A 13,314-nucleotide genomic window follows, 5' to 3' on the forward strand; every position below is an offset into this window, starting at 1 on the left:
CAGTGGAAAAATATTGGGCTACACTTGAGTGGTTTCCAAACGTTAATTGAGGACATTAGTCCCTGTTTATGACCATAAACCCACCTTTCAGCCCGAGGAAGACTTGTCTCGCAGTTGGTGGCGGTGGATGGTTTTTAACAGAGGAGGAGAGTTAGATTGGAAGGAGGTGTCTCGGACATTGAAGTGAGGAGGGAAGTGCTCGGGAGACCTGCGCTTGATTTGCAGCACTGACGCCGCCTTTAAAAGGGACTGCAAATGACAATCGCCTCGCTCCGTGACTGCAAACCTCAGGAACAGAAACGTGCAGGAAGAACTTGTCGAGGGGAGGGTGAAGCAACGCAAAACAGAAACTGCTTGGAACAAGGGGCAGGAGTGAAGTCGCAGCAGAGTCGGAGGAGACGAGTGAGTTTAAAAGGCGGAAACCAGCAATTCAGGGGGGTTAGTTGTAAATGGAATCTGATGCATAATTAAAAGGGGATAATTTAACTTGCATTCGAGCGCACCAACTTAGAACAAGTTTGCAAAGCCTTCTTGATGCGAAGGTACAGAGAAAACAAATGAGTGCGGATGCTGGAAGCGTTAACGGTATTGGTGTTGTTAGTTTGTTTGGTCTACAGGTGCGAGGATGGAACAGAACCAGAGCGGTCTGGGGTTGAACGAGAGTGTGGAGGCAGCAGGAGAACGCGGTCAGATCGGCACCGACGTGTACATCATCATCCCCACCTTCAGCCTCATCTTCTGCCTCGGGGTCCTGGGCAACTCTCTGGTCATCACGGTGTTGGCCCGCAGTTCCCCGGGCAAGCCTCGAAGTACCACCAACATCCTAATCCTCAACCTCAGCATCGCCGACCTGTCTTACCTGCTCTTCTGCATCCCCTTCCAGTCCACCTACTACTTCATGTCCCATTGGGTCTTCGGGGGCTTCCTCTGCAAGTTCGTCCACTACTTCTTCACCGTATCGATGCTGGTCAGCTTTTTCACCCTCTCGGCCATGGCCGTGGATCGCTACATTGCCATCGTCCACTCCAGGAGGTCCTCCTGCATTCGGGTAGCCAGGCATACGGTCATGGGGGTCCTGCTCATCTGGCTGGTCTCTTTGGCCGCAGCGTCGCCTGAAGCTTACTACCGCATGCTGGTGCACACCAATGACCAGGGCCCCTTCTGCTGGGAGAAGTGGACCGTCCTTCTTCACAGGCAGATCTACAAGGTGGCCACCTTTGTGGTTGGCTACCTGCTGCCCCTGCTCCTCATCTGCTATTGCTACGCCAAGGTAAGCCCTGGGATTGTTCAAGTTTATGGTTGTCAGAGGCATACATAGGCAGGGTATAAATGCCATGAAAATTAGCTTTTTGCAGCTGCAGCACAGTACAACGCAGCCCAATATATTGCAGGCACATTAAGAAGGCAACATCCATCATCAAAGATCCCCACCATCCGGGCCATGCTATCTTCTTGTAGCTACCATCTGCAAGAGGTACTGAAGCCTGAAGTCCCACACCACCAGATCCAGGAATAGCTAATTCCCTTCTACCGTTCAGTTCTTGAACCAACTGCACAACCTGAATCACTACCTCAGTATAGCAACACTTTGCTGTACAATGGACTTCGTTTTTTTATTTTAATTTTGTTCTTTCTTGTATAATTGTGTATAATTTATGTTTTTCTTGTGAATATTGTGTGGCTAATGCTGTGTGCTTGTGATGCTGCTGCAAGTTTTTCATTGCACTTCTGCATACATGTACATGTGCATATGACAATAAACTTGACTTTGACTTTAATTACAAGACGAGGACAAACATCACTTAACATAAACTTAAATTAACATAAATTATATAAAACTTATTGGTGCTAGTTGGTTACAAGGAGAAGAAACTCTCATCTCTTCCCAGTACCATACACTGGGGTGTCTGGAACTCACTGTACTTCGGTACAAGTAACAATAATAAACCAATACCAAATGTTGCACTTGCAACAAGGTACCTGGGTGGGTGCATGAAGAGCTGTGACCTACAGTGTTGGGAGGTGGAGCAGCACAGATACAATGGCCCGAATGGCCTTTTTCTCTACTGCAGATTCTATGAGCAAACCACCCTGTAGAAGTAAGTTTTGGAGGTGTCTTAATCATGTGGATTTTTTTGCCTGGTGGAGCTGATGTTACTGAAGGCATCCTCATAACACTCGTCCCACTGTATCCTTCCTGCATTCTCATTCACAGTTCCTCTGATAAAACAGAACATAAATTATCCTGATGCAGGGTTTCAACCCAGAATGCCAACAATTCCTTTTCCCCCACAGATGCTGCTCAACCCACTGAGCTCCTCTAGCAGATTGTTGTGTAGAACTGGCATCTGCAGTCTCTTGTGTCCCTGGGTGCATAAATTGTACTTGTCTTGGTGATAGTGTGATTGAAAGTCGGCATATGAAGTTCCACTAGTTAAAGCATTGAGGGGATAAACTGTCCACACTTATCTAGAATCGATATTTAGCCTCAGTTAGTGGAGCACAGTCCATGGAGTGTTATTGAGGACTTGTGTAGATCTACATCCCTGCAGCACTTTACAACAACCATTTCCATTTATATAGCACTGGAGTTAAAACATCCCCAAGTTACTTCAAAGGTGCATTATCAAACAAAGCAACTGGATAGAGAGGTAGCAGGATCGATGCCTGCATTCCCCATTCCTCTTTATTGGCAGCAAGGTAGAGTAGCAGTTAGCATGACGCAATTACAGTGCTAGAGACCAGGGTTCAATTCCCACCGCAGTCTGTAAGGAGTTTTTATGTTCTCCCCGTGTCTGCATGGGTTTCCTCCAGGTGCTCCGATTTCCTCTCACACTCCAAAGGCGTACAGGTTAGGAACTTGTGGGCATGCTATGTTGGCGCCGGAAGAGTGGCGACACTTGCGGGCTGCCCCCAGCACATTCTCAGTAATGCAAAAAGATGCACTTCACTGTGTGTTTCAATGTACATGTGACTAGTAAATAAATATCTTATAAAAAAAATATTAGGTCCAATGACCAAAAGCTTTATCAAAGCAGGAAGTATGAAAGAGAATCTTGAAAGAGGAAAGAGGTAGAAGCTTAAGGTGAGAACTCAAGAGTTTGGCATGGTTGTCTATGGTGGAGTGATTACATTCTACAATGAACAGAGGCCAGAATTGGAGGAGCGCCAATATCTTTGAGGGATATAAGGCAATGGCGATGGGGAAAGGGGTGAGGGGGGATGCATGCAAGGGTTTAAAAATCTGAGGTGATGGTTAACCAGGAGCAATCGTTGTTGATGAGCAAGGACACGAGTAGCAATGTTTCGACTAACCTCATGTTTACAGAGCATAGAATGGGACAGCTGGCCAGGAGAAGGTCAGAATGGTCGAGTTGAGAGGCAAGAAACGGTAGCGTCAGTGAAAGCAATAATGAGGAGTGAAGTGAAACTTGCTGCCCCCCTCATTATTAATCAGTTTGCACTATAAATGCTGCTTGTCACCGTTCTCATATCCTGTCTGGATCTGCCTCAAACAGAAATCAGACCAGGACTGACCATGCTATTCCCTTGATCCACTTTCCCCAGTGACATATAGCTGAGCTGAAGCTCATTATCGAGATCCACTGTGAAGTAATGACACTTAGGTAAGCTACCAGTGAGGGTTTAGAGGCAATGTTACCATGTGGCAGTGAGGAGTCATTGGGGTAGACATCAGTTTTGGGCTTGGTAACAGCTTCAATAACCAGGAAACAGGGATCTAAAGTAAGCGAGAGAAGGATTGGAGGGCAGATGAGGAGAAAGGAGGGGAGAGTCTGGAACTTACGGTGGAGCAGAAACCCCCATGGCATTTGGGTGAGCTCTTGACATGCTGTAGGCTGCAATGTACAGACCGAGAGCTGGGAAGTGAAAGTAGGCAGGATAGCTCTTCTTTGGGCTGAATGACCTCCCTCTGCCCCTTTGGATTTTGAACGGTCCATGCAATAGAAGTCCTGTCTAATTTTGTCTGTTTTGTGCTGCTGCCTGAGAAGAATTTCTAGCCCAGTACCTTCAGATAATTGCAGGAAAGGGAAGAACAGGGTTAGGGTGAAACCCAGGACCTGGATTAAATGCCCTGCCTTTTTACTTCCACTGTGGATTGAAGCAGCTGGATGAGTTGCTGCTTTAGGATGGGTGGAGAGTGGGTTCAGCACAATTAAAAGGCTATGTAATACTTCTCTCTGTGATTGTAGAAAACATGGAGGTATTTCTATCAGGAATATCCCAATGTATTTAGAGCCAGTATATACCACTCAGCAAGGGAGTGGATCTGCTAGGCCTCTGTTGAATTATACGCTGGTGATACAAGAGACTGCAGATGCTGGAATCCGGAGCAACACACAAAATGCTGGAGGAACTCAGCAGTTCAGGTACACTCTATGGAGGGAAACAAACAGTCGAAGTTCAGGTTGAGACCCTTCATCTGGTCTTGACCTGAAATGTTGAATGTCCATTTCCCTTCATAGATGCTGCCTGACCTGCTGTGTTCTTCCAGTGCTTTGTGTGTTGCTCTATATTTTGGTGATCCCTGAAGCTTTTTCTTTTATGAGTGGGAATGTTAAATTCCCTGCAAAAAGACAATCAGACAGCATAGAAGGAGGCTATTTGGCCATGCATGACTGTGCTAGCTCACTGAAAGAGCTACCAATTATTCATTACTTTTTCTCTTTCCACCTGGCCTCGTAAATATAAGTCAAGATCCGAATCCCTCTGAAGCTTGAATCTACTTCTGGGCATGCATTCCAAATTATTGAGACAAAACAATTTTCCTCATCTCCCTCCTTATCTGGTTGGTTTGCTGGTTACTTCTAATCTCTGCTCTCTGGTTACAGTCTTCTTCCGAACTGATTCTTCCTATCTGCACTGTCAAAAATGCTTTGATAGCTGTAGTCACCTTAGTTTTGATTCCATGGTCTGTTGCTTTTCTTGGAATAGCATCAAGGTAACCAGCAAGATCTCAGATTCGATTCTCATTGTAAATTGACCAGCAGACACTAATCTTTCACACCAATGGATAAAAAGACCACAAAGTTTTGTTTCAATGTCAATTACCACAGCAGTGTGTGTTCTCTACCCCTGAGATGAGCAACTATGTTTGAAAACATGACAGAACCAATCCTTCCCCCCCCCCCCGCATAAATAGACTCTCCCCAAGTCCAATTTAATACAATGTGCTAAAATGCTTTTCAGCTCTTTAACAACTGCTTTTGATGTCATAGGATGTGCACTTCCCTCTTTTTTTATTGGAGCCTACCAATTTCCACTTATAAACTTCAGGGAAAGCTGCTATTACTTATTGTACAACTTTAGATGAATTATATTCATTATTCTTTAATGCATCCTATTTTTTTGATCCTGTATGTCACAATGCAGACACAATATGCAAGAATACAAGGTTCCATTTAAGAATGGGAAAATCATTAGCTAATATACTTACATATACAATGAACATAGAACAGTACAGCACAGGAACAGGCCCTTTTGGCCCATGATGTCTCTGCTGAACATGATGCCAAATTGAACAAAATCTCTTCTGCCTGCACATGATCCATATCCCTCCATTCCCTGCCTATTCATGTGCCTATCTAAAAGCCTCTTAAAAACCCCTATTGTATCTGCATCCACCACCACCACCCCTGGCACCCCATTCCAGACACCTACCACTCTCTGTGTAAAAAAAACACTTGCCCTACACATCTCCTTTAAATATTCCCCCCTTAACTTAAATGCATGTCCTCCAGTATTTGACATTTCTACCCTGGGATAAAGATTCTCACTGTCTACCCTATCTATGCCTCTCACAATTTTATGGACTTCTATCAGTTCCCTCAGCCTCCAGAGAAAACAACCCAAGTTTGTCCAATCTCTCCTTATAGCTCATACCCTCCAATCCAGGCAGGATCCAGGTACCACAAAGCAGTACCAGCTTATGTTCCACGATCTTTGGGAAGTTGCAAGTCCACCAGTCTGCAATGGCTCCCTTATCTGAAAATACTGAACATCACAGCTAATATCTTGATTTGTACTTTCAGGGTCAGCAATCTGAAGTTATTTACAGCTCAGCACTGCAGATGTTTCTCTCTCCACATGCATCATTGCAAATGATGTTTGTTATATTGAGTAATACATCACAGGAACAGGCCCTTTAGCCCAACTCATCCATGTCAACCAAGATGCCCATTTAAGCTCGTCCTATTTGCCCACATTTGCCACGTATCCCTCTAAGCTTTTCCTATGCATACATTACACCTTGCAATAAATGCGGTAAACTTGCAGAAGGAGCAAATAGAGGGCAACTGAAGTTCAAGGTGAATAAATGTGAGGTAGTGCGTTTTGGTGAGGAGAATAGAGAGTTTGATTATTACTTGGAAGTTGCATGTCTGGGTGGGCTAGGGGAGCAAAGGGATCCAGGATTTCAAATATACCCATCATTAAATGTTGTGCTGTGGGCTGGCAAGGTTATAAAGAAAGCAAATCAAGCCCTTGAGTTTCGGGTTTCATCTCTAGAGGGATACAATCGGAAAGTGGGGAAGTTATTGCCAGACTTGTATTGGACCCTGGTTAGATCACAGTCACAATCTTACACACTGTTCTGGTCACCCTAATATTAAAAATGATATAGAGGCACTGGAGAGGGTGCAGAGAAGATTTACAAGGCTGATACCAGAAATGCAAAGTTACACATATCAGGAAAAGGTAAATAGGCTGGGTTTATTTTCTCTTGAAAACAGAAGGTTGAGTGGTAAAACTCTATTAGAGGTCATTAATATGATAAACGGCTTTGGCAGAGTGCACACAGAGAGAACATGGGAAGGAGCAAACCAGAGGCCATTGACGTAATATAGTTATGGAGAAATCCACATGGAAATTTACAAGAGACATCTCTATCCAAACACTGGTGGTAATGTGGAACATATTCCCATAAGGAGTAGTTGGAGCAAAGGTTATTTAAGGCAGTGAAAATCAAAAAAACTGCAGATGCTAAAAATCTGAAATAGAACATAGAACAGAAATAGGCCCTTTGGTCTATAGTCTGTGCTGAGCACGATGCCAAATTAAACTAATCCCTTCTCCCTGCACATGTTTTCTGTTCCTCCATTCCCTGCATATTCATGTGCCTATCTAAAAGCCTCTTGAACGCCACTATTGTATTTGCTTCCACTAACACGCCTGGCACCACATTCCAGGCACCTACCACTCACTGTGTTTAAAAAAAAACTTGCCCCGTGCATCCCCTTTAAACATTCCCTCTGTCACCCTAAAGCTATGCCCTCTAGTATTCGACATTTCTACCTTGGGAAAAAGATTCTGGCTGTTTACCCTATCTATTGCTCTCATAATTTTATAAAGTTCTATCAGGCCTCCCTACAGCGTCCAACACTCCAGAGAAAACAACTCCAGTTTGTCCAACCTCTCCTTCTTGCTCATACCCTCTAATCCTGGCAGCATCTGATAAACCTCTTCTGCACCCTTATAAAAAATGAAAATGCTGGAAGGACTGAGTCTTTGACCTGAAACTCTGTTTGCATGGATGCTGCTTGATCTTCTGAGCTCTTCCAGCATTTTCTGTTTTAATTTTACACTTAAAGGGAGGCTGGATAAGCATTTGAGGGAGAGGGAGGTTACGCTGATAGATTTAGTGCAGGAAGCTCAAGTGGAGTGAGAATGTAAGCATGGACTAGTTGGGTCGAATGGCTCATTTCCCTGCTGCACATCCTACATAATATTTTTATGGTTATAAAATAAGAGAAGATATCTTTATTAGTCACATATACATCGAAACATATCTTGTACCAATTGCTGATCCACTTGCCATAGAGTTTAAACATTGATAGATAGCTTCATGCCAATGTAGTTAAACAAAAGAAATGCTGGAAATGCTAAATACTTTTTTCTAAGCAAACAGAATATTGGTCAGCAGAAAGGGGAGGTAAGCACGGAGGGGTAGGATGGATTGACTGAAGAAATGGCCAAGGCTGCAAGCCAGGAGGAGGGGGTAGGGGTTCATTATTTTCCTTGATTCTATGCTGCCTTATCTCCTCGCATTGTCCTGTTCTGATGAAAGGTTATTGATCTGAATTGTTTGCTCTGTATCTCTCTCTATAGATGTTGTCTGACCTGAGTATTCCTAACATTTTTATTGTAAATTGATTTGATTTTGTTTTGAGAGATTCTTGTGACATTTCTGGATGTCCTTGTTGGTTAAAAATGCTGCTTGTATTGCTTACAGGTCCTGAATCATTTGCGCAAAAAATTACGCAATATTTCAAAGAAGACCGAATCATCTAAAAGGAAGGTAAGCTGTTGTCTTGACAACATCTTCTGGTGAACTTCAGATTCCTCCAGTTCTGGCTTGTAGTAATCCATTGACTCAGTAATGATGGCTGTATCTTCAGCTTCCTCAATCTTTGCCTCTGGCATTCCCTCTCTAACATTCTTCTTTTAAAGATACTTAAAATCTACCAAGATTCTTCTCATATTTTCTTAAATAGCTCCATATCAGATTTTGTTTGGTCAAGTACTTTCCTCATGCTGATTCACATTTGTGGTGTTATTTAAATGCAAGTGGCTATTGTGAGTTATAATTGGTATATATTGCAAATTTATTAAATTTCAACCTACTTTATCAATATACATTAATCTGTGATGTAGTATAAAATTCCACATGCAAAGATTATATATGGTCAATGTTTGGTTTAAAATCTTGGTGATGGAACAACAACATCTGCTTTGATTATATTTTTGATAAATTTAATCCAGAAAAGAGGAAGAAGCAGGATTGTTATACTTGCCAATTCTGAGAAAGAATATTAAGATAAGTAGGACTTGAAACCTAAGAGAGAGTTCCGATCAAAGGGCAATTTTATTGTAATTTTTTTGAGAATTCTGTTATAAGTAAAATAAATAGGATGTGGTGAAAATTAAACTCTTATTCAGCAGAGGGATGTTGTTAACATTTTAAGTATAGCTCAGTTAGTCTTTATTTCTTGGTAAGTAGCTGGAAACAGTGAAAAGGAAAAGCAGTGGTGAATAATGATAAAATTACACACTGGGCAAGAACAGTGTTGCAACATGGGAAGGAACATTTGTAACAAAGGCTATTTAGCCCCTTGAATTTGATTGTGATTCATTTGGATCATGGTTGAGCTACATCAACCTACCTTGGTTCTGTGACCTTTAAAATCCATGCGCAATAAAAAATCTGAGTCACAGTTTTTGGAATTTTCATTTGAACCAGCTTTAACAGCTCATTGTGATGAAGGGTTCTTGATTTTCTCTCTGCTTCATTGCAAAATGTTTCCTGAATGCCCTGGCTTAGGTTTTAAGATTATGCCCCCTTTCTCTAAACTCATCCACCCTCCTGCTACTCAAGCCTCGCCTCTCCATCACCCACCCCACCCTGAAACCCAGAGGAATTAATGCAAATGGAGAGAAACTGTCAATTCTTTCATCTTCTTAAACACCTAATTAGATCGTGATCTTTCATGCTCATTAAGTATCTACCTAATCACTGTGGATTTAAAAGAGACAGGACTTAATTTCACTACTTTGATCCAGGGAAATTATTGACCTGTTCAGCTTGAGCAGAGGCCTGATGTACCTATACACTTACAACAGTGGAGATTAATGACCAAGTTCTTGAAGCTAGAGTGGCAGCATACGTAAGGGACCGGCTAATGGTCTGAAAGCAAAGAACAACATGTTTCTCACATTGACAGGATGTGCCTTGTGACATGCCCTGGGTCTCAGTGTTGAAGTCTTGTAGATGCTACATATTAAACACCTCTTGTCAGGTGCATGGTGCAAGTTGTACCAAGGTTAGCTGATACCAAATGAGGGCATTACAAGCTATGAGCAAACATGCACAAGGTTGCAAGGATTAGATCATGCAGATACAGGCAAAAGTAATTCAGTGCCATTTAATCTGAAGTTGTGCATTTTAGGAGTGGGAAAGGAAATGTATCCTAAATTGTAAAACTTTTCCAGAAGTTTGAACAGCTGAGAGCTTTACAGCTGGAATTTAGAGTCATGGAGTTATACAGCACAGAAACAGGCATTTCATGCCAACTCATCCATGCTGACCAAGGTGCCTACCTGAGCTAGTTGCATTTGCCTGCGTTTGGCCCATATCCATCTAAACTTTTCCTATTCATGTACCTTTCAAAATGTCTTTTAAATGTAGTAATTGTGCCCGTCTTTATCATTTCATCTGGTGGCTCACTCCATATACCCACCACTGTGTGTGTGAACAACTTGCCCCTCAGAGTCCTTTTAAATCTTTCCCCTCTCACTTTAAACCTGTGCCCTCCAGTTTTAGAGTCCTCTACCCTGGGGAAAAATGACTATGACCATCCACCTCATCTACGTCCCTCATGATTTTACAAATCTCTGTATGGTGACCCCTCAGTCTCCTTTGCTCCAGGGAAAACAGTCCCAGCCTACACAGTCTCTTCTTATAAACTCAAACCCTCAAGTCCTCGTAACATCCTGGAGATCTTTTCTGCACCCTCTCTAAATTAATCATGTCCTTCCTACAGTGTGGCGACCAGAACTGCACCCAGTACTCCACGTGGGGTCTCACTAACAATGAACAAGGAAGTACCAGTTTCCCATGATATTCTGATTCTGAAATTTTTTCCAGCCCCAACAGTGCTCTACTGCATTCTTATCGCTAATGAATTAGACTAATTTCTCCAAAACTGTGTCAACGATGGGTTCGTAGGTCACTGTCTTTCTCTAACTCAGGTGACGTTTGATTCAAGGCCTATACAGGGACTTCAGTACAAAGGTTTAGGTTGGCACTCACAGTGTAATATTGAGGGAATGCTACACTTCCAGGAGATCAAAGTCAAATTCAAAGCTGAGTTTATTGTCATATGCACAAGTACATGTATGCATGGGTGCAATGAAAAACTCACTTGCAGCAGCATCATAGGCACGTAGCATTAGGTACACAACATTCACAACAAAAACATAAGTTAAACATAAATTATACAAGAAAGAACACAATTAGAACAAAAAAAAAGTCCGTTATAGTGCAAAGTGGTCATAGTGTTGCTATACTTGGGTTAGGGTTGTGCAGGTAGTGATTGCTATACCGACGTAGTGATTAGGGTTGTGCTGGTTGGTTCAAGAACTGAATGGTTGAAGGGAAACTGAATGGTTGAACCTGGTGGTGTGGGACTTCAGGCTTCTGTACCTCCTACCCGATGGAAGCAGCAAGAAGATGGCATGGCCTGGATGGTGGGGATCTTTGATGGCAGACATTGCCTTCTTGTGGCAGCGTCTTATGTAAATACTACCAACGGTGGGGAGGGACGTGCCGTGATGTATTGGGCTGAGTACACAACTCTCTGCAGCTTCTTATGTTCCTGCCAATTTGAATTGTCATACCAGACCATGATGCAACCATTCAGAATACTTTTGACAGTACATCTGTAGAAGTTTGTCAGAGTTTCCAGTGACATGCTGAACCTCCTTAACCTTCTAATATTTAAGATGCGCTGAAAATTAAGGATAGGTTAATTGGGTGTTATAAATTGCCCCAAGATGGGTCACAAGAGTATCAGAGGGCTGTCGATAAATTCCCCATAAATCATTCAGAGAGAATGATTTATGGGGAAAATCTTGGGGGAATGAGATAGATGGGAATGCTCAGAGAGCTGGCATAAACTTGATGGGCTGAACAGCCTCCCATGTTGTAAAGAAGTGGAGAGATATGGGTTGTCCGCTCTCCCATGGTAAAAGGTTTTCTGGCTCACTGGAGAATTTGCTTCCTACATTACAATAATGACAAAAAAAGTACATGGCTGTAAAGCCCTTTTGGATGAAGTCAGGTGATGGTAAAAGGCTCTGGTGATATGTATATGTAATTTGTCTGTAGTATTTAGCATTGATCATGGATGAAGAACAGAACATAGGCACGACTTAGTTTTACTGGGAGATATTGAGGTGACCTTTAAAAACAAGGACTCCATTCATTGCAGCAGAGAAGATTAATGCTATATCTTATCACAGCTCAGCACATCACGAAAACCGCCCCCCCCATAGACCCTGTCTACACCTCGCTTTCTCAGTAAAGCAGGCAACATAATCAAAGACTCTACTCACCCTGGATATTCTCTCTTTTCCCCTCTCCCATTGGGCAGAAGATACAAAAGACTGAAAGCACATCCCACCAGGCTCAAGGACAGCTTCTATTCCACTGTTGTAAGACTATTGAACAGTCACTTTGTACAATAAAGTGGACTCTTGACCTCACAATCTACCTCGTCATGGCCTTAACTGCACTGCACTTACTCTGGAACTGTAACACTTAATTCTGCATTCTGTTATTGTTTTCCCTTGTACTACCTCAATGTACTGATGTGATGAAATGATCTTTATGGATGGCATGTAAAACAAAGTTTTACACTGTATCTCCGTACATGTGACAATAATAAACCAATTTTTAGAATCGTGCAAAATAATGAGAGAGTTTGAGGGAATTAAAGCTTCATGATCTTTTCCACTGGTGAATCATAATGTAAATAAAAATGTAAACAGGGAGGCTAGTTTGATTGCTTTAGGGTTGTAAAACATCTCATGGATGTTTAAGTTATTACGTTTGTGATGTTTAAAAGGGAATTGCATAAACACTTCAAAGAAGTACTTCCATTTGCATGGGGCTCTTTCATATTTCATTAACTTAATTCAACACAATTATGTGGGCAATTGTTATGCCCAATCAGCACAAAAGCCTTCATATAATGAAAGTCATCAACAAAGATATAATTGGATGATTTTGGTTGAGCGAGGAAGGTTCTCCATGAAATTGTGAGAACACATTCAAATAGAGTTGGGGCACATTTTAACCATTCCCTGACTAGGCAGTTGAATAAATTCCTATGTGAGAGTCAGTATTTCTAACAACATGGTACCTCCTGACGCTTTCAACAAACAAGTTGCTGGAGGAACTCAGTGGATCAGGCAGCACCAGTAGAGGGAAATGGACAGTCAATGTTTTGGGTCGAGACCCTTCATCTGGACTGAAAGATAGAGGGGAGATAGCTGGTTTAAAAAGGTGAGGGTTAGGGGTGGAGCAAGAGCTGGCAGGTGATAGGTGGATCCAGGTGAGCGGGGTGTGAGGGGAGAGTGAAAATAGTGACAGAGGCTGCGAGGTGATAGATGGAGGCAACAAAGGGCTGCAGGTGGTGGAATCTGATGGGAGAGGAGGATGAAGCGTGGGACCAAATAAGGGAGGTGGGGTGGGCAGATGGGAAAAGTGGGGGGGAGAGGACCCAGTTGGGAGGGGTG

General features: G+C 42.7%; 1 protein-coding gene across 2 annotated transcripts in view; it reads left to right on the forward strand.

Annotated features, from left to right (window-relative positions):
* Positions 1-294: 294 nt before the first annotated feature.
* Positions 295-13,314, forward strand: part of galr1a (galanin receptor 1a) — a 61,614-nt gene continuing 48,594 nt past the window's right edge. For both annotated transcript variants that reach the window (XM_052023267.1, XM_052023266.1), the window contains exons 1-3: positions 295-402; positions 602-1,270; positions 8,249-8,314. In XM_052023267.1, coding sequence (XP_051879227.1) covers positions 626-1,270; positions 8,249-8,314 — 711 coding nt within the window. In that variant the 5' untranslated portion in view covers positions 295-402; positions 602-625. The remainder of the gene's footprint in view (positions 403-601; positions 1,271-8,248; positions 8,315-13,314) is intronic.

The sequence above is a fragment of the Pristis pectinata genome, chromosome 9, assembly GCF_009764475.1.
Source record: "Pristis pectinata isolate sPriPec2 chromosome 9, sPriPec2.1.pri, whole genome shotgun sequence".
NCBI classification, from domain to species: Eukaryota; Metazoa; Chordata; class Chondrichthyes; order Rhinopristiformes; family Pristidae; genus Pristis; species Pristis pectinata.